This window comes from Tenrec ecaudatus, chromosome 1 (genome assembly GCF_050624435.1).
Source record: "Tenrec ecaudatus isolate mTenEca1 chromosome 1, mTenEca1.hap1, whole genome shotgun sequence".
NCBI lineage: Eukaryota > Metazoa > Chordata > Mammalia > Afrosoricida > Tenrecidae > Tenrec > Tenrec ecaudatus.
Genome location: NC_134530.1, coordinates 20,805,256 through 20,827,124, shown reverse-complemented (window position 1 = coordinate 20,827,124; position 21,869 = coordinate 20,805,256). Strand labels below are relative to the sequence as shown.

The 21,869-nt window shown below is 42.4% G+C and overlaps 1 protein-coding gene across 1 annotated transcript in view; it reads right to left on the bottom strand.

The window, feature by feature from the left end:
• Nucleotides 1-15,964, bottom strand: part of LOC142446568 (uncharacterized) — a 57,100-nt gene extending 41,136 nt beyond the window's left edge. The window contains 3 exon segments of the mRNA XM_075548319.1: nt 5,780-6,021; nt 7,046-7,294; nt 15,890-15,964. Of these exon segments, the coding sequence (XP_075404434.1) occupies nt 5,780-5,797 (18 nt within the window). The 5' untranslated portion in view covers nt 5,798-6,021; nt 7,046-7,294; nt 15,890-15,964.
• Between the last annotated feature and the right edge of the window lie 5,905 nt (nt 15,965-21,869).

The window sequence follows — 21,869 nt, the reverse complement described above, 5'->3', positions numbered from 1 at the left end:
GCAATCCCTGGACTTTGTTTTCTGCAAAGGCCATTGGTGTGGCTTGGACTTCTTCTTTCAGTATTATTGGTTCCTGACCATACATTACCTCCTGAAATGGTTCAACAAAATTTCTAAAAACCCACAAGTTACCTATATTACCTCAAGGCACAGAAAATTTAAACTGAAGTATAACAAGTAAAGAGACAAAATCAGTTATCAATCTCCTCCCAACAATGAATAGACCAAAATCTGATGGCTTTACCATTTAATGTTAACTCAATTCAACTCACTGCCATCCAGTGGATCCTGCCTCATGGCGACCCTATAGAGCAAGGTAGAACTGCCCCTTTTTAGAAGGAAGCCCCATCCTTTTCCTGAGGAGCAGCTGGTACTTTTCAACTATGAGCCTTTCAAATCAAAGCCCAGTAAGTAAACATTATACCACCAGGGCTCCATTTAATTTTAACAAAGATTTAAACCAGAAATCACTGCAATTCTTCTCTAACTCTTCTAAGAATAAAATACTTCTTAATTCATTCTATGAAGTGAGGATTACTCTGATTCTAAAAATAAACACAAGTACACCAGTGGGGGAATAAAATGATCCAAGGACTACAGATGCAAAAATACATAACAAAGTCCAAGAAAACCAATAGCACAGTTTAAAAACTTTGCACCATAATCCACTGAGACTTATTTCAGTATGTAAGAATATTTAAATACTCACAAGATGTTCCTTTACATGATTATAGGCTGTGGTAGTTACATAATCTGGTACCAACTTGAGACTATTAAGAGTGAAGGGGTGGAGTTTAGCCTGTCCATCAGGTCACAGCTTGATGACCTCATTTGGATGTGCTCCAGGGATAAACAGCTCACTGGAGGCAGGACACATCCTCTCACTGCTTCATCTCCCTGTGCGACATTCCTGTTGACAAGTCACATGGAACTATGTTGAGGGCAACCAGAGCCTTGGACCTGGAGGAGCCACATGGAGACCTGTGCCAGTGCTAAGATGCTTCTACTGCCACTCGATCCAAAGACTTTCCACCCACTGGCCTGTGATCTTCCTGCATATGGTGTCATTACATGTGTTTCATGAGTCTAAAGAGGAATTTATACACTGGTTTCAAGCAAATGGACTAGTATCGGACCTATGGACTTGATCTGGGCTGGGCTGGGCTGTTTTCTTAATGTACAATTGTTCTTTGACATAAAGTTCTCTCTTAAACACATAAGTCTCCCTCGATTTGTTTCTCTGGTCTACCTGGACTAACACTTAGGCATTCATGAAAAATCCCACAGCTAACATCTGTGTTCAGAAATTTGAAAGTTCATTAGTCCATGCCAAGGAATTCAAAAGACGGTTGGTTGAGTGGAAGAGATCCATGTTTGTGATCCTACCAAAAAAAGGTGATCCAACTGAATTGATGCCTTTGAATTATGTTGTCATAGAATTTTGAATAGACCAGAGGCTTCCAGAAAAATGAACACATATCTCTCAGGAAAAGTACAGCCATAAGGCTTCTTGGAAACGTGCATGGATTTTATTTTGAGTGAAATGCAGAGAAATTTGAAGCTTTTGAGCAGAGGAAAAACTGATCTGACAACTCCTAAAAACACTTTATGTAGTGGCAAATATAAAAATTGTAACATATGCTAGAAGGTTATGGTCATACATATAAACGTAGGAACTGGAGTGGTGGCAAGGCTGAGACCAAGATTTTTGTCCAAGAAAAGAGAAATCATTTAACCTGCTATTCCACCAGCAGGGCTCCTTATTCACAATAATAGAACTGCTAAATAATTGCACCTACTCCATCTAGAGCATACTGTAGACTAAATATAGTGAATGAGCAACTCACGGAACTCCTCTTAATGTACATTTGAACTAATGCAACTGACATAAGTACTACATGTACACTTATACATAGGTTTCCACACGCATCCCCCTGGCAATTAAAAACTTTTATATTATTGGCCATAAGTGGGTGTGATAAGTAGGTTTATTGTGCCTACAAAAAGTGCAGCCTCATGTTCCCATATCCAGTTTTAATAATTACCAACATTTTGTCGGTTGTGTTTCATCTATCCTATGAACCTGGCCAATGAACACATGTGGGATTAATTGAAGGGCAGTTTAATTGAAGGGCAGAGAGATAAATGGCTCGGTGAGCCTCGCCTTTCTTGTCTCTGACTCTTTGATGATCGGACCAGTGTGCGGCTGCCTTAGCTGGTTTTCTGCCTCAACTTACAAGCTACGCTACCTGTTGGATACCGAACCCATGGTCTGTGTCACTGTAGTTTGAAGTTCCTTCAAGACCTGCTTTACCATGCTGCTGGTATATACATCGCTTGAGCTGGAGACTGTCAGACTCTCTCATCTGGATGACTGTTGTTGACCTTCCTTGTTTGCTGCCTGTGGCCAGGTTGCTTGAATTGCTCTACAGAGGACTCAGCTCTCTGCTTCTTTGACTTGTACCCAGTAGTCCTTGTGACTTGAAGGACTGCTAGTTTATTACCTATCTCACGGAAGTGAGTAGCACTGAGCCATTTGTACTGCTTTATAGACTAATTAGCTGTTTATTTCTTATGTTGTATATATCTATATATAAAATCATAAGTGTCCTATCTTGTTTCTCTAGAGAACCCTATCTAAAACAGTAGGTATCTGCTGTTGCAACCCCCCTGGATTTTCCCAGCACCTCCCAGGAAGAAGTATCACTCATTTTGGATAAATGCCATTAAAAAAAACAATGAATATATCATAATGCACACACAATAAAATATAAAGAAAAGGTCCCCATAAATATAGATATATTGGTTACATCAAGAGGGCATTAAGTATTGTGATAAAAAATTAAGTCATGGGAGGATATCAAGGTTGAAGGTATAACCATTGAATGGATGCTCTTTGTTCTTTCTGTTGCATATACTTTTACATTAAGTATACATTTTTGTGTTTTATGTAAAAATTCTAACCACATTTCAAAATGGAAAAATCATGCAAAATATGATAATAGGCCTACACAAAAAATATATATCAATGATCATACAGAGAGGAAATGTCAACATATTCCAAGGATATTCATCATTCCATTTCTATTACATCTCCTTCCAAATACATATTTCCCTCAATGGTGCAGGGCGGAAGTGAGGTGGGAGAGTGGGGAAGAGAGGAAAGAGGTCAGAAAGGCTAAAGTAAGCACTTTAAAGGTAAAAACCACAGCTTATTCTATTTTATTTATAGGTTAAATAACTATGCATGCTCATCATACAGATGATGAGAACTCGGAGAAATTTTAGTATGTTTTGCAGGTTGCAAAATATCAAAATAAGTTGTATGTCATTCAAGCAGTACCAGAATTTTAAATAACTGTCTGACTGAATGTCTGATCTATGGACAACTCCTACTTAAATTTGTCCTCACTGAAATGCAGGAACATCTCCTGCTTGTAAGAAATCAAGAATCACAACTCCTATTTACGCTTTAACATTAGGTAAACCTGCCCTCACATTGAAATGAATGAACCAAATCCTAACTTGCAACAAATCCTTAATCACAATCATCTTCATTTGCTGCACGTGTAGCATTTAAATTATTAAAAAGATTTCAAGCCTTTTCTTGCATTAAAGGCTAAATAAGAACCACATGAATTTGTTCCAATTCACCTACAAATTTCACTTAGAGACACTTAAGAACTGAACTTGCTTGAATGCACTAGTACCAACATTTGGAAAATTAGCTTTAAGAAGATGATATGCCTGGGTGGAGGGAGGGTGGGGTGGAAAGGGGGAATCAATTACAAGAATCTACATATAACCTCCTCCCTGGGGATTGGACAACAGAAAAGTGGGTGAAAGGAGTGGGTAAGCTATGACAAAATAATAATTTATAAATTATCAAGGGTTCATGAGGGAGAGGAGAGTGGGAAGGGAAGGGAAAATTGAGGAGTTGATACCAAGGGCTCAAGCAGAAAGCAAGTGTTTAGAGAATGATGATGGCAACAAGTGTCCAGGTGTGCTTAACACAATAGATGGACGTATGGATTGTGATAAGAGTTGTACGAACCCCCAGTAAAATGATTAAAAAAAAAGAAGATAATATGCATCTTAGTGGGAAAGGGGGGGGGGCTAGGAGTCTAAATACATAATCCTGATATAAAATTATAAATTATTATTAAACAACATCCAGACTGAATGAAAGTGTTCTAGCTTAAATAGATCTTACTTCCATAGAACTTGCAAAAACTTCAAAAAATTTATGTGAAGGTTTATATGTCCACAGATAGGCAAGACCTTCTTAAGAATAACGCATGCGGACTTGTCCAGCTACATATACATGCATGTATAAAACTCGGTGAGAGAGGAGAGTTAGTGTGTGTCGCTATAACAAATTAGCATATATCAGTATAATAACACATACAGATGAAGGAAATAAATAAATGGCCTATAAACAGGCCCATCTTCCAAGGGAATGCTGACCTATGACAGAGGAAACATTTTAATATGTGAAGTTTAGTCAATTAGTTATCTAATTGGATTAATTAATGTATTCCTACCTACTCAATGAGCTAAAACCAACTCCAAGTAAATGAATTTTAATTGTGAAAATGTAAAATTATAACACTTTCAGAAGTTCAGAACAAATGATTTTAGGGCACCAACGGAGAGGGAAAATGTTATATACGATTAAAACATAGGGAAGAGACCAAAATATCTTTTCAATCACCTCGTGTGCCTGTGAAAACAAGGACGAGCAAAGAGGAATGGTGCATGTGAATGATGGTGCTGGCGAGGGCAGCTAAAAGTACCCACTTGATCCCCTTCGTAATGGAGAAGAGCCCTAATAGTAACAGTAAATTTACCGGCAGGTTAATAAGATCAGAGCATGGCACACCGAGACGCTAAGAACTTCCCAAGCCCTATTTATAATCAGTTGTTTAGATTGGGGTTACTAACACTTTACTTGAAAAGTTCCACACATTCTTTGTTAATAATATGCTTTATAATAGAAAGTTCAAGGTATTACTCAAAACTTGGAAGGAAACGTAATGTCTCTATATTAATTTTACCAAGTGCTTTGAGAACCCCTTCATGCTGATCTAGCTTATATAAGAACGTTTATGTAAGAAAGGGTTATTTGGCCAAATTTTTGATAACCTGTCTTAGAAGTTCACATTCACTAGAGCAAACTTTGTAAGAGCAAAATGTTACGGAACTTTCAAAATGTCCAATCATGGCGATGAGTTAAAAGAGAGAGAAAGAAAGCTAATGTAGATCCACCAAATGCAGTATTCTGCATTTTATACAACTTTATATTTTAACTGTTTCAAGGACTTGCAGTATCAAGGGGTAAGGAGGGTAAAACTCACCCTTATCTTTCCATCATCAGCCACTTCCATGGCATTTGCTGTTCTGAGTCTAAACACCCAGAATTAGGTCAGACTTCATTCCTGTCCAGGCTGAGCCAGATTAAAACACCATAGGCCACCTAGGGTCAGTTTCCTGGGAACCAGCCAGAGCCTCTGAGTCATAGCCTCTGAGGTACAATTCCCTGTACCTCAGTCCAGTGAGCTCCCTTAATGTTTGCTCTAGCCCATGGAGCAAGGTCACAAGTGGAAAGACTGGCATTCTTCATCAACTGCTCCTGAGGTCTTCCCGTTCCTTCAGCCACCCACAGCTGTGTCTTCACCTTTTCTGTGTAGCCCTTTTAGTAAGCTACTTCAGTCTCTTGTCCCTGCGATCTGTTCATTTTTGACAATGGGTCACAAAATTCATAGAAGCTGCCACTTACTTTGTTACAATTGCCCATTTATTATAAACAGAATATAAGTAAAGAGATGCATCGTGAACTTCCGGAAAAGGTCCTGGTGGGAGCCTTTTGCCGTTCCTTGGGGCACGTCAGTTCTCTCCCGTGCCTGGAGTTCTCACGTGTCCCTCACGCTCCAACAAGTGTCTCCAAGGGACCTTTCTGAAGGCTCTTCGCATGTCAAATGCAGCAAGAGTCTCGCAGAAGCTTCTCAAATCTCAAGTAAGCTTTAGAAAAAAATGTTTTCATCACTTAAAACAGACATTCTTGTATCAGAAGAGTTTAATATTAACTCAATGAAAATATTCTCAGTAAGAATGTAACAAACTGACCTGAAATGTGTTTCCAGAGAACACTGTGACCCTGAGAATTCAAATACACCCATCTCACATCCTTTAGCTGCTTTAGCAAATAACATTGCAATTCTTGATTAGAATCTAAAGACTGTGAGAGCAGTCCGCATGCTTGAAAATCAGTCCCAGCACTAGGCACAGATAGGTGGAAGGACAGGGCTCTCCACTGGCTTTCATGCTTCTTGCTAACTTGAAAACCAAGCAAAATGATTCCCCACTAGAAACAAACAAACAAAAAACCACATTTTGGACGTCCCTACCTGATCACCGAGTCAGAGTCAACTAAGGGGCTGTGAATTTGAAAAATGTTTAACATGATTTAGCTAGTTTCTCGCTTGTCTAATTTGTTTGGTGAGAAAATGAGAAATCTCTGGTCCCATGCAGAGCCCCATAAAGAGCCAGGGTTCTGTCCCTAACTCTTGCCTCCACCTCATTACCCCAGGACACATGTGGGGGACAGTTTGGAACCACACAAAAAAGGCAGAGTGCTTCGGAAAAGGGAAGACGAGTGTCGCAGTGATGTCTCATGTCCGGGCCCCGAGGGCCAGACCTGCTCTGTTTTCAGGTTCTGGTCAGAGATTCTATCCTTCAATATCGAGCACTCAGGACCAGAATCAGAATAGTCAGGCCCCATGGTGCCAGCTCTGGAAGTCCCGTGAGGAAGGTAACCTCAGGCATTCACTCCTTGAAAACCCACATCCTCAAATGTATGCGAGAAGGGCCCAGTGACAGTGCAACAGGGCCTTTGGACGCTTCTTTAGGCCCAGGCCCTCTGTCTCCTCTGCCACTTTGTTCCTTCAGTGAGAAACACACGAGGGCCAGGAGCACAGATCTGGTCTCCTCGTAATTCTTATCGCTCCTTATGGTAAGAATTACCCAGTTTTTATGTGGCACTCACCATTTCCTTGCTCTGGCTTCTGCAATTCTAAGTGAACGTCCTCTCTGAGTCCAGAAAGCCACTTCAGGAAGAGAGATGGGCGTGGAAGCACAGCCTCCAGGCAATTCTGAGGCAGATGGTAACCGTCTGGTCGACACAGCCAGCCAGAGCAGCTGAAACCCTTCTTTGTGGGTGCGTGGATGGGCAAGGGAGTCGTCGCTCTAAGGGTATGTGTAGACTGGATCCTTTCTCTCAGAGGCAAGCTGGGACCTGCAATGGGACAGGGAGAAAGAGTGTGGAGTAAGGAGGGAGGGACACATTCTCTTTCCCTGGGCAGGGCTTCCTCCCAGGCTCAATAGTTCTCTACCCTCACAGCACTTGCACTGAAAGTGGAAAAAGGTCCAGCCTGCCAGGCACACACAGCTCCTTGGGCCTTTTCCTTCTGGCCAGATCACAGAGGGAGAAATGGATGCATCTCAGGGTAAGGGAAGAATATCGAGGCCTGGCAAAGTTGGTATACTTGAGTGTGATTTCCCTTAGGAAGGGCCCCAAATCTAAGTTGTTCATTCATCTACATAATTTTGTACCTGATAAATCAACGCACCTAAGACCTCCAAACCAAACTTACTGCCATCGAATCAATTCTGACTCATAGTTCTCTATTTCTGCGGCTGTAGATCTTTGCAGAAGCAAACAGTTCTCATGATCTGCTACAGAGTGGCTGGTGGGTTGGAGTGCTGACCTTGTGGTTAGCAGCCTTAAGTGTAACCAACTACATGAGCAAAGGTTCCTTGCAATGATGTTACGAGCCTGGAAAAGTACAAGATTCCCCCAACATGTGCATTCCAGGGTGGAACTACACAAACTGTAAGGAGCCCTTGTGATGTCCAGTAAGCGTTGGACTGCTCATGGCAAGGTTGGTGGTTCATATACATCAGCCCCTCTGCAGGACAATGAGGCTGTTTCCATAGAGACTTACAACCCTGGCAATCCTATAGAAGGTCACTGTGAGCTGGATTCAAGAGACCTGAATTTTGGCATAATGGGTTCCACCTTGGGTTGCAATCCGAAAGGTCAGCAGTTTGAAACCTCCAGCAGCTTTCTGCTCCTGTAAAGAGGCCCAGACACTCACAGGGCAGTTCCACCCTGTCCTATAGGATCGCTATGAGTCAGCCTCGATTCGATGGCAGGGAGTTGGGTTTGGGGTATGAGTTGGAAGGCAGCGGGTTTTTTGGTCATTCTGCTAACACGGGGCACAATTAAGGCAGCCTGCGTTGCTGTCGGAATCCCGGCTGCTGTCATCTTTTCTCTCTAACTGGGAGCCAATGAAGTTGGCCACATTGCGCCAGGGCACAGACTCTTATTAGGAGTAACAGTAACAACAGGGGTGAAATTACGTGTAACAGTATCAACAGGGGTAAAATTTTGATCATTTCTAACCTTGGCTAATGAACTCACCATGCTTCACTGGTCTTTAACAAATGGTCTGCGCAGCTCAGAAGAGCCCTGACAGTGTAAAGGGTGACTGACACGCTGATGACCACAAGGTCAGCAGCTGGAAACCACCAGCTGCTCTGCGCAAGAAAGACGAGGCTTTTTACTCGCAGAGAGAGTTAGTCAGGAAACCCACAGGGGCAGTTCTACTCTGTCCTATAGGGTTGCTATGAGTTGGAACTGAACAATAGCAATGAGTTTTTGTGCAATCATAACCATTTTGTTTAATTTTCATCTCAGATATACCACTGTCATGTATGATCAGTGTTTTTCCCATCTACAATGAGTATTTCTCTCTTCACAGATTTACACTGAGAGCTACATTAGAAGTGAGGATGGTGAGGCTTGGTCCCATGTACTTTGGGCATGTTATCAGGAGAGACCAGTCCCTGGAGAAGGACATCATGCTTGGTAAAGTAGAAGGGCAGTGAAACAGACAAAGGCCATCAATGAGAGGGACGGACACAGAGGCTGCAACAATGGGCTCGAACATAAGAGCAACGATGAGCTGGTGCAGAACTGGGCCATGTTTCCTTCTGCTGACCCAAGGTTCTACCAGCCGTACCAGTCGGAACCAACTTGATGGCACCTAATAACAACAGCTTCCTCTGGAGTTTTTTCTCTTCACCCAGGACACGGAACGAGTCCTCAAGGTTTCCAGAATTCTGGGAACGTGTCTAAACATTTTCCCTTTTAACCTTTCTATAAACCGATGAAGCAGTAAGGCAGAAAATCACTAAGTTCTAAAGATCAGTCTTCTACATCTGCCCCTGTATCCTCTTATCCCTAAGCTGACTGCAACCCTTATTTCTTATTTCAGTGTAAATCAATCTATTTGCCAGGAACTTCCTTGAAGCATTATCCTTTTACTCTTTCTAATGAACTCTCTCATTTTAATTCACATATTTTCCATAATATTTTTAGCATAAATTATGAAATTGTCAGAGATACAGAATCTTCTGCCCACACCAAAAAACAAAAACGAAAACCACAAAACCTAATTGTCATCAAGTAAGTTATGACTCGTGGCGACCTTATAGGACATAACAGCACTGTCTCCTTGTGGATTTCTGAGACTGTCACTCTTGATTGGAGTAGAAAGCCTTGTCTTTCTCCCACGCAATGGCTGATGGCTTTGAAATGCTAACTTTGTGGTTACCAGCTGAATTTGTAAACCCTGAGCCACAGGGCTTCAAGTAGCACACTGGACTGCTAAATCAAAGTCTGCGTTTTAAAAAGCTCCTCAGGTTAACCACTTCTACATTCAAGTTTGAGAAGCACTCACTGCTATCTAGCTTGTAAGTCAAGGAATGGACATTCTATCAACTGATGTCTTTGAATATCTTTACTTACATCATGTCATTCCACTATCTTCCTTATCCTTAATCACCCTTCATGTCCAGGCCATCTTATATACTTCTTTTATTTGTTCATAACAATTCCTGCTTCAGAGAGGACCATAGGGCCGACCTCACCATGAGACACGAGGTCCCTCACTGACCCATAGCATCACAGGGGTCAACACTGGAGACACAGTGTGGGAATTGTGCCCAATTTGATCTTACCACACTGGGGCAAAACACTAAGGGTGAGCAACAGAGCAACTCGACTGGAAAACTCATAAAGGTCAACAAACAGACCTGAAACTGTTTATAGGCTCTAATTTGTTGTTTTTTTAGTTGTTTTGTTTTTGTGTTTATTATTGCTTTTGCATGTCTATCTAGAGAAGATAGGCAGGATAAACAATCTGGAGGAGAAAACATCTGTACTGATGATTCTGGGGAGACACTGAAGAGGAGGAAGTAGGGGAAAGGAAGAGAGAAGCCAACAAACCAGGGATAAGGAAACAATAAGTGATCTAAAATCTATGGTGAGGAGGGCATAGGATGCCCGGTGGACCTTGATCAAATGCAATGTAGCCAAAGGAATTAATGAAAGCTGAATGAAGGTTGAACATGATAGTGAGACAAGAGGAAAGTAAAAGGAAATGGAGGAAAGAAATAGGAGGGAAAGGACATTTATAGAGGTCTAAATACAGACATGTACATATGTGAATATATTTATATATAATGATAGGGAAATAGATCTATGTACATATATTTCTGTTAAGTATTAAGGAAGTAGAGGGACATTGGCCTTCTACTCAAGTACTCCCTCAACATAAGAACAATTTGTTCTAATAATCTGGCATTCTGTGATGCTCACTTTCTTGACACAATCGCTGAAGACAAAATAGGTGCATAAGCAAAGGTGGTGAAGAAAGCTGATGGCTCTGCGGTCTTAAAGGCTTGAAGATAAACAAGCAGTCATCCCAGCTGAGTAGCAACAAAACCCACATGGAAGAAGCACACCAGCCTGTGTGCTCACGAGATGTCGATGGGATCAGATGTCAGGTATTAAAGAGAACAAAAAAATCATAACGATGTGAATGAGGGGGAGGGCAGAGTGGAGACCCAAAGCCCATCTGTAGACAACTGGACATCCCCTCACAGAAGGTTCACAAGGAAGAGACAAGGCAGTCAGAGTGCAGTATACTACCAATGAAACATACAACTCTCCTCTAGTTCTTTAATGCTTCCCCCCTGCCCCATCATGACCCCAATTTTACCTTACAAATTCAGCTAGACCAGAGCATGTATACTTGTGGGGTTTAGAAAGGTTATTCCCCCACATTATATACCAAACCTAAGATGCTGCTTGCTAACACATGGTCAATGGCTATACACTTGGAGGTCAACTGCTTAGCAGTGGTTCTCAATATTCCTAATGCCATGACCCTTTAAAATAGCTCCTCATGTTGTGGTGAACCCCGCCCCAACCATAAAATTATTTTCACTGCTATTTCATAACTGCAATTTTGCTATTACGAATGAAGTGACCCCTGTGAAAGGGTAGTTTGACCCCCAAGCGGGGGGGGGGGGGGGGGGGCGGGGGGGGGCGTGACCTATAGGTTGAAAACAGCTGGCTTAGAGGTTATCTCCCTGAGGGTTATTACACATCTAGAGCAATCAGACCCTATAATCTGTCCCACCCTAGGTGGGGCCCACTCCCTGATGATAAGGATAGTGGATTGTTCCCCTGAAGGAGAGCCCCCAAACTAAGGTCAAGCCAACTCAAGGACGATCAAGATTAGGCTGCCATCTTGAGTCTAGAATCTGCCCATCTTGTCACATGTATACCTCTAGTGTCTCCCCTTCCTATTGTGTGTATACCCTTAGCTCATCCCCTTCCTGTCGCACGTATGCCTATTGTACACCCCCTTCCTGTTATGATGTAATTAGTGGGGCTTGCACATACCCTAAGTGCATAAAAGCCTTGGTAAGAAATATATTCTGTGTGTGGAGTTGGCTGCTGAGATCATGGCTATCCTGGAGGTGAGCATTTGTATGCTTTATCTTGTCTGATGTCTCTTTAATTTTACCCCTCCATTACACAACCACTCCTTGGACCTGTTCGATTGTGGGGGCTGGTACCCCACACACACTGGTACAGATAAGTGCTTGCAACACAGGGAATCCAAGACAGATAAACCCCTCAGGACCAATCATGAGAGTAGTGATAACTGGAGGGTAGGGGAAGGTGGGAGGAGAAAGAGGGAACTGATCACAATGATAACACATAACCCCTGCGCCCAGGGGGATGAACAGCAGAAAAGTGGATGATGAGAAATAGCGGGTGATTTAAGATATGAAAATAATAACATAATTTATCAAGGGTTTATGAGAGGGGGGAGGGGAAAATGAGGAGCTGACACCAAGGGTTCAAGCAGAAAGAAAATATTTTGAAAGTGATGATGGCAACATATGTATAAAAATGCCTGACACAATGGATGGATGGATTGTGATAAGAGCTGTAAGAGTCCCCACTAAATCATTTTTAAAAGAAGACAAACAAATTCCTGCTTGACTTTTCATTCATTCATGCATGTCCTTTCCAAAATCTATTTCCAGTATAGTAACTGGTGTGTTCTGTTTTGAATCACAAATATTCTCATATCCATCCCCAACAAATCCCCTATCACTGAGCTTGTAAGGACCTATTGTAATTGTTTCCTGAATGTGGCCCCACTAGCTTCCTCTTTTCTGTCTGAACCTTCGCTGACTTTCATCAAGGAATGGCTGATAGGGCGCTCTCTGCCGACTCAAGAATTTACACACTACATTTTCTAAATAAAATATGCTTTCAACTCCCACCCACCTCACATGCTATCAACCAGGTATGTAAGTAAAATAAAAATTTTGAATCTTCATTTAAATAATTTTCCTTTTCAAGCAGTCTAGCCTATCAGATTAGGTTCTATAATTATGTTATCAATGTTCCTGTTTCTCATTATTTAGTTAAAATAGTCTCCCATTATATACTCTAAATATATGGGCCCCCCAAAATCAAGCTCCTTCCTGTCATGTCAATTCTGACTCATAGTTACCCTATATAGGGCAAAACCACCAGCCACTCCATGCCAGGAAGATGAGACTTTTCACTCCAGTAGAGTTATAGCCTTGGAACCAACAGGGGCAGTTTTATCCTGTCCGATCCAGTCGCTGTGGGCTGGAATGGACTCAGGTAGTGAGTCGGGGATTTTATCATATTGCTGGTAGGACTGTAAAACAGTATGGTCTCAGTTGAAACACTTTGCTATATATTGTTCTAAGAATTTTATGTTTTAGTTCTTAACCTTTTGGTTCTTCAAAAACTTAAACATAGAATTATTATTAAAAAACCCACCCACTCATAATCACTGAGTTGTTTCCAATCCATAGAGAAACTGTAGGGTTTCTGAGGCTGTAAAACCTGACAGGAGCACAGTCTCACCTTTCTTCTGCGCAACAGCTGGAGAACTTGAACCTTTAACCTTGCGGTTAGCAGTCCAACATTTACCTGATCCAGACATTCCATTCCTAGGTATGTGCCCAAAGACTTTAAAGTGGGGACGCATATGTACTTGTGCACCAGTGACCTTTACAATATCCCAAAGGTGAAAATAACATAATAATAATCAACAGATAAATGGATATAGTACAGCTACATAACGGAATATTTCTCATTAAATGAAATAAAATCCTAATAAAAGCAAGCTAGTACTATATGAATGAACTTTTAAAACACTTACTAGAAAGAAAAAGAAAACTATCATATAATCCCCAATACAGGTAGTCCCTAACCTAAAATGTATTAGAGTTTCTACGAATAACATTTAGAACAGTCAGTTGTCTATTTTGGGGGTAAATGATATTTTATGATGTGTGCATGTGTGGAAAACGGAAATAAAAGATAACGAAATTCTTCCATGATTTTTTTTGAAGCCTCCTTGTATGTACTACCTACAATATTGCAGGGCATTAAAGAGGCATACAGAAAACTCTTATTAATTTTCTGACCATTGAAGCCATCCACATTCCCAGAGATAATCCAGAACTTTCTACAAATGGAGTCCTAATCACCACTGATAAAATGTCAACACCATTTTCTATTATTTATGGATGTTTGCATTTTTCATGTATACATAATTATGTTTATATATGATTTTATATGTAATGTTGCAAGCTCCTAAGGACACAAAGAGGGTGAATTTATAAAGGTATAGATATTAAAAGGCAATGATAATGAAAACTTAAAACATATAGACGAGGTCGTCAACTGGAGTCAGAACCAACTTACGAACAAGCCATCAGAATGGAGCCATGTTGGAAACTGGGTGGGGATTACCTGTATATAAAATGCTAAGGCACAAAAACAGTGAAGGTAACTGTTCCTGAATGATACCTGTAAGAATGGTGGAAGGAAAAAAAAAAGAATGGTGGAAGGAGCAAATGTTTTGTTATACATAGCTGGCTCATCTCCAACACGCACATGCACACATCATAAAATATCATAAAACAAAAAATGAAATGCAGATTCTTGGTCTGAGTGGGTCAAAAGTCTAAACTTGGATATTATGGAGCTACCTGGGGGTACATGTTTATTTTAACGTTTGTTAACCATTAGCCATAGTCACCTAGAGGAAGAACAACACATTTTAAGAACTGCAGTATGGAAAGAATGGACTTCCGGAAATAAAGCAATCTCGATGAACCAGTTATCACGAATAACACAACAGACCACTTCTACAACAATTCTGGTGAGTTCAAGTTCTAAACAGAAAGGGCCACGAGATGATGCTGGTGACACTGGCATGAGCCATTATTTCTCATGATCACACAAACAAGACATTTTAAAGTTTATACATCTTTACATTTTTAAAATAGCGTATGCAACAGTTGTTTGACATGTTGGTTCAAAAGCTACCCTATAGGACAGGGTAGAACTGCCCCTGTGGGTTTCTGAGGCTTTAAAGCCTTAAAGGGCAGAAATTTCCTCTTTTTCCGCAGAGCTTCTGCAGGGGTTCCAACCACTGACCTTGTGGTTAAGCCGCCCAATATCTCATCAACTACCTCACCAGGGCTCCTTGGCTGAGCAATTAATGCCTGGCTATTTTTCCTAGGCTCTATGGTATCTTTTTGCTGTTCTGATATTTAATAGGCTCGATAGATATTCTCCATGAACGCATTTGGCTTTAAAAGAAACATACTGTAGAATCGCATTACAGATGCCACACATTACTCACCAAATGGATCTTCATTCTCAAAATCATCCAATATAAAGCATAGCTTTCTCCTTGCTGTGCATTTAGTTAAGGAACAGGACTTCCTAAACCGATCCTACAAGGAATGGGGCAATTTTTCAAATTGATACAAGCCTATCGTTCGGTTGACCCTCGAGCATTGTAAGGATTCTGACTCATTCTGCCTTCCCATTTTGACCTCATTTCCAATATTTCCTGCACAGGCGCTGGAAATACAAGGCTTTGCGTCCCAGATGTTATCGACCTAGTCGGAAGGATGGCTCTTTGGGGAGCTGACATCAGCGATGAATCGCCCAGTCCCCGCAGAGATCGTGACTCAGTGACGCCTTCAGTAAGATCTGGAGACATACTGGGTGTGTGTGATCCTTATAAAGAACTCAGCTTGTTCCGCCACCGCACATCTGAGATCAGAGCTGGCTGTGTGTTGGTTTCTTACAAGACCGTGACGAAGAACTCGGCTCGCAGCCCAAGAAACCCCACGAAACGTGCCTCTTACGAAACAGTTTCTGCCTAAACGCGGCCTAAAGACAGGCGCTCGGGTCCCATCCGCCGCCGGGCCTGCCGCGCCGAGAGCGCCCAGCCCGGCGCCCTGGGCTGGTCCGGTCCCCGCGCGAAGCCGCCGGCCGTGGGCCCGGCACGCGCCCGGGAGGCGCCCGGAGGTGGGAGCGGCGCCCTTACACCCGGGGGCCGGAGACGGGGCGCGCGCCAGCCGCAGAGCCGCGCCACTCGGCGACGAAGGCAGAACCCACCTCACACCGCCACAAGAACGCGCGCGGACGTGGGGGCCGCGACCGCGGACACGCACTTCCGCTTCCGGTTCCTGGGAAGGGGCGGGGTCCGGCGCGCAAGCGCGAGGGCGCCATCTAGTGACCAGAGGGGAACCTTCATCCCGCCTATCCTGAAAGGCCTAGGATGGACGGCTAGTGCATTTGTCTATAAAGTGGGTTTCTGACGCACTTGCACAATAAGGAAATCATAGTTCATATTTTATCATTAAAATTTTTGCCATATATTGCATATAGATCCCAGAGAAATGAGAGCCGTGGTATGAATAGGTCCATCACCCACTGACTTGACGGTTGTGGAGTCGATTCTGACTCAGAGATAATATAGATCCTATAGCATAGGACAAGGTAGAAATACCCCTGTGGGTTTCCGACATGGTAACTTTTCCTGGGAGTAGAAAGCCTTCCTTTTACCCTCGGAGTGGCTGTTGGTTTCGAACTGCTGACCTCGCAGTTAGCAGCCAACAGGAAACCCCCTACAACCAGGAGGGCGCCTATACCTAGATGAGACACACTCATATTCGCTATCTTAATAGGAGAGGCCCAATAACACGATGTTTGCAGTACTATTCCCAATCGGAAAAGGATGCGCGCTAAGAGATGATATGATACGGCCCATGAGCTCTTCAGCGCTCCTCTTTCACCATAACAAAAGCGTAGAAACCACCTCAACGTCCAAAGTGGGAATAACTAAAGAGGGATAACTAAACTTTGGTACGTACCCGCAATGGAAGTCTATGGGATGTTAAAGAATAACTCTGTGAGCCTTTGAAACACCTCAAAAAATAGGGCATAGGATCCTATGCCGAGTGAAAGAAATGAACCACAAAAGGACAACTGTAGGAGGAAATCACTATCACACAAAGTTAAGAAAACGTTTTCACATGAAAACAAATGCTGAGCAGGTCATCCGAGAAGCTGGCTCCTCTGAAGAGAAAGGTGGCGTCAGGACCGGAAGAAGGAGTATTAACAAACTGCCACCTGAAGGGGACCCAACCTTGCTTGCTGAACAGGAGGAGCGGAAGCACTTGCTGCTGAGATCAAGGATGGCAGCCTTCAGTGTGGATTACAACTCAAAGTAAGGAAGACCAAACTCCTCCCCACTGGACCAGTAGGTAATGGGGAAAAGGGGGAAGTTGTCAAGGATGTTGTCTTGCTTGAATCCACAATCGAGATGCTGGTGGAAGCAGTCGTGAAGAGATGAAAAGACGGCTCCTCTACAGAGTATTGAAATCAAGGACATTACTTTGAGGACTAAGGTGCATCTGACCGGAGCCATGGTATTTTCCATGACCCCATCTGCATGTGAAAGTTGAACAATGAATAAGGAAGACCATAGAAGAATTGATGCATTTGAATTGTGGCGCTGGCAAAGGTTGTTGAAAATATCATGGACTGCTAAAAGGATAAATAAATCTATCTTGGAAGAGTACAACCAGAATCCTCCTTAGAGGCAAGGATGGCAAGATTTTGCCTTACATACTTTGGACATATTGCCAGGAGAGACCAGCCCCTGGAGAAGGACATCATGCTTGGGAAAGTGGAGGGGCAGAAAAAGAGAAAGCCCCTGTAAGGGATAGGGAGACATAATGGGCAACAGTGCGTTCAGGCAAAGGAACAATTGTGAGGATGTCGCAGGACCAAGCAGTGTTTCATTCCGTTGTACGTAGAGTCGCTATGGGGCAGAACTAACAACAACAAAGTGGACCGTAGTCCTCAAAATGCCATGCTTGCTTTTCAATACCTTTTTTGGCCAGCAGATTAACTCAATACAACGTGTCTTTGGATCTTTGACTGCTGCTTCCATGAGCACTGATGGTGGATCCAAGCCAAAAATATCCTCAACAATATCAATGTTTTCTCTTTTTTCAAGGTATTACCTATTGTCCAGTATTGAGGATTTTGGTTTTCTTTACACTGAGTTGTAATCCATACTGAAGACTTCAATACTCTTCTGAATTTTGCCTGAACCTCTAGCAGCAACCTGTTAATGGACTGCTACAAGAATGGTGGGATGATCTTCAGTAAAATTCCACTTGCATGTGATATTAACGATATTGGTTTATAATTGTAAATCCTACTGGCTCACCTTTCTTTGAAATGGGTACAAATATGAACCTCTCCCAGCCAGTTGGCCCAGTAGCTGTCTTCCGTATTTCCTGGCCTAGATGAGTGCTTCCAGTGCTGCATCAGCTTGTTGAAACATTTCGATTGGTATCCCGCCAATTGCTGGGCCCTTGTATTTTGCTACTGCTGCCAGGGCAGCTTGAACGTCTTCCTTCAACACTATTGGTTCTTGCTCAGTTTCTACCTCCTGAAATGGTGGAATGGGATAGTGACTCTGTGTATTATTTCCATTTTCCCTTGATGCTTCCTGTATCATTCAATATTTTGCCCGAAGAATCTCTCAATATTACAACTCGTGCCTTGAATTTTCTCTTTTAGTCTCATTAAGATGTCTTTATCAAATTAGTTGCCTCCTAGTGGAGCTACTAGATTTTAAAAATTCAATACACCTCCCAGCCCCTGAAAAAAAAACATTTTTTTCAGAACTAGTACAGATATCATATTATTCCTTAGTTCACTCACACCACTCCCCACACTGTACCCGCCCCCCCCCCCCCGAAACCCTTATTCTACTTGCTGTCTCTATAGGCTCATCAAGCCTGGCTTTCATAGACTGAAAAACAGAAAAAGATATAATGGAAATTGAAGACGGTCACCCTTAATGACAAACTACATCTGAGGTAAACCTCAATAAGAACAAACAGAAAATGTTGAAAACCAGATCAGGTCCAAAATGCATGACAGGGGGATCAGCTGACAAGGTTGTCAGCATTCAAGTCAGGTATATGGTGATGAGCATTATTGAGGATTCCAAAGTTATAATGTTCACATATTTCATTAAAGGGCACGGGGAAACCAAGGGTTCTTATTGAAAAGAAATTTTAAGAAAATTGAAAACTGTGTTGGTGGAAAATGGCACTGAGGAATATTTTTCCATCATGACAATGCACTTTACCATGCTTAACATTTTGTAAAGGATGTCATATGCTAATTTTGTTGAGAAATTTCACTCCATATATCTACATGCCTGATATCCATCATGGCTTCTTTCTGTTCCCCCAAACTCACAGATCATCGAAAAGGAGCATAAATTAGGCCCTGAGAATGCCAATATATTTTTGACTTGGAGCATATTTGAATAGTACAGACTTCTAGGGATTTCTTGATAGAGCTTTTCAAAATAATGACCTCTTTATTGCAAGTGCCTTTATTCCCCCCACAACGTTGATCCTGCCAGATGGAACATACAGGAATCAAACTGTGTACGTGTGTGAAAAGAGATGATGGAGCACTTCAGTATCAACAGGTGGGGGGGAAAAGAGGCCAGGATAGACTGTGGAACTACCTGTCAATTGTTTACATGCCAAATCAAGTTGAAGAAGATAATTAAAACAAGTTCATGAGATCCAAAGTACAGCCATGTGTATATCTCACATGAATTTAAAGAACATCTTAAGAACATATTTCATGTATCAAACACAAATGACTGAAAATCATCAAGAATATCATACATGATACTCACCTTCCCGACACGATCCCTGAAGCCAAAATGGATGCATAAGCAAACATGGTGAAGAAAGTGGATGGTGCCTGACCATTTGGGGTCTTGAAGGCTTGAAGTTAAACAAGCAGCCATCTAGCAGGGAAGCAAATAAGCCCACATGGAGAAAGCACACTAGCTTATATGATTCTGAGGTGTCAACGGGAGCAGATATCAGGTATCAAAAGATCCAAAACAATCAATTATGTTCATGCAAAAGAGGGGGGTTGGAGTGGAGACCCAAAGCCCATCTGTAGATGATTGGAAGGCCCCCTTCCCTCACAGAGGGATTATAAGGAAGGGACGATTCAACCAGGGTGCAGTATAGCACTGATAAAACACACATCATTCCTCCAGTTCCTGAATGTTTCCTCCCCCTTCCCCCCCACTACCATGACTCATTCTACCTTACAAATCTGGCTAGACCGGAGTATACACAATGGTAAAGAACTCTCAACACATGGAATTCAGGACAGATCAAACTCTCAGGAACAGTAGTGGGAGTAGCGATATCATGAGGGTAGAGGAACTGTAAGGGGGTGTGAAGAAAGGGGGAACCCATCACAAGGTTGGATATGTAGCGCCCCCCCCCAAGGAGGACAAAAAATAGAAAGGTGGGTGAAGGGAGACAACGAACGTGTAAGACCCGAAATAACGATAATAATATATAATTATTATTGTTATGATTAAAATAACAATAATAAAATATAATCAAGGATTCACGAGGGTGGGGGTGGGACAGGGTTAAAAAGAGGAACCGGTACCAAGGGCTCAAGTAGAAAAAAAAATGTTTTGGAAATGTTGATTGATGGCAACACATGTGCAAGTGTGCTCAATGTTGTTATAAGACTTGTAAGAGCCCCCCAATAAAATGATAAATTAAGGATACAAAAAGAATATCATCCATGAGATTTGTAACAAGGTGGCAAAGTAGCCACATTTGCCACACACAAGCCAGCTACAACCAAGACCCAAGTGACCAAATAAAATAGATATGCACGACCTCCCTGGCTGGCTTTGAGGAAGGTATTCGTCTCCCTTGTCCTCCACACTCTCCTCGTGACAAGATGCATGGCTAACCCCCCTTCTCATCCAACAAGCAGCGGTCAGTGATAGCGATCCGCTCCTCAACAGGGAAGTCCCTGTTCTGTCTGAGGTTGAAGCCTCATCCTTGCAGAGCAGCTGCTGGGTGCGATACCCCTGAGTCTGGACCACATGAGCTCCCCCTCATCAGACTAGGCAAGTATGCAGTACCAGGCCCCTGGACACCCCTGGACAAATGGCACTTTCTTACTTGTGTTAGTTACATAATATTTTTGTGAACTTGAGGATGTTAAGAATGAAGTGGTGGAGTCTAGCCTGTTAATTAATCAGGTCACAGCTTGATGATGCTTCCTATGGGCATGGCCTTCTCATGAGGATTCTGGGAACTTCCCCTCGCTCTTCCTGGAGGCAGGCCACACTCTTTCTTTGCTTCACCTTCCTGTGGAGGGGACACAGAGAGCTGAAGGAGCCCGCGCTGAGATGCTTCCACTGGCATTGGATCCACAAGACTTTCCACCCACCACTCTGTGATCTTTCTGCATTTGGCATCATTGCATGTGTTCTGTGACTCTGAAGAGGAATTTATGGACTGGTATCAGTCATGGGGGCTAATATCAGACTTATGAACCTGATCTGGACTGGGTTGGGATGTTTTCTTAATATACAATTACTCTTATATAAAGCTATGTCCTACACACATATGAGTGTCTCTAGATTTGTTTCTCTAGTCCACCCAGACTAGCACATTATTTAAGCAGCCACACTGCCCACTGTTACAACCTGAGCCTGAAAGAATTCCATCTGAGAGAAAGCACCTTGACTTCAGCTACCATCTGTGCTGGCACAAACTGCTTCCCAATCAGGTAGCCCAACCCCAGACAAATACAGGCCAGCAGGAACTCAATTTAGGACTTCCCAACTCACCAGGTGAAAACTCACCAGGTGGTAGAGGTTGCCAACCCATACTCCACGCCTTACACAGTATTCTTTTTTCTTTGCTTTACATTTTCTCCCCTCTCCTTGCCCTTATCTTTTGTTTTTTCATTCTCTGCTTTTTCATTTTCTCTTTTTCTGCTTCTTTTCCCCTTTGTCCCTCCCCTCTGTTGTTTTCCTTTATTTTTTTTCTCCCTTCTTGCTTTTACTATTGCATTTTTCTTCTTTTTTCTACTGCTGTTGTTTTTACTTTCCTATGCATTTCTTCTTCCATTGTAATAATTATTTTCTTGCTATTGTTTATCTGCATTCCCTTGCTTGTTTTATCTCGTTTTTAATTATTTGTCTTCTGGCTGTTAT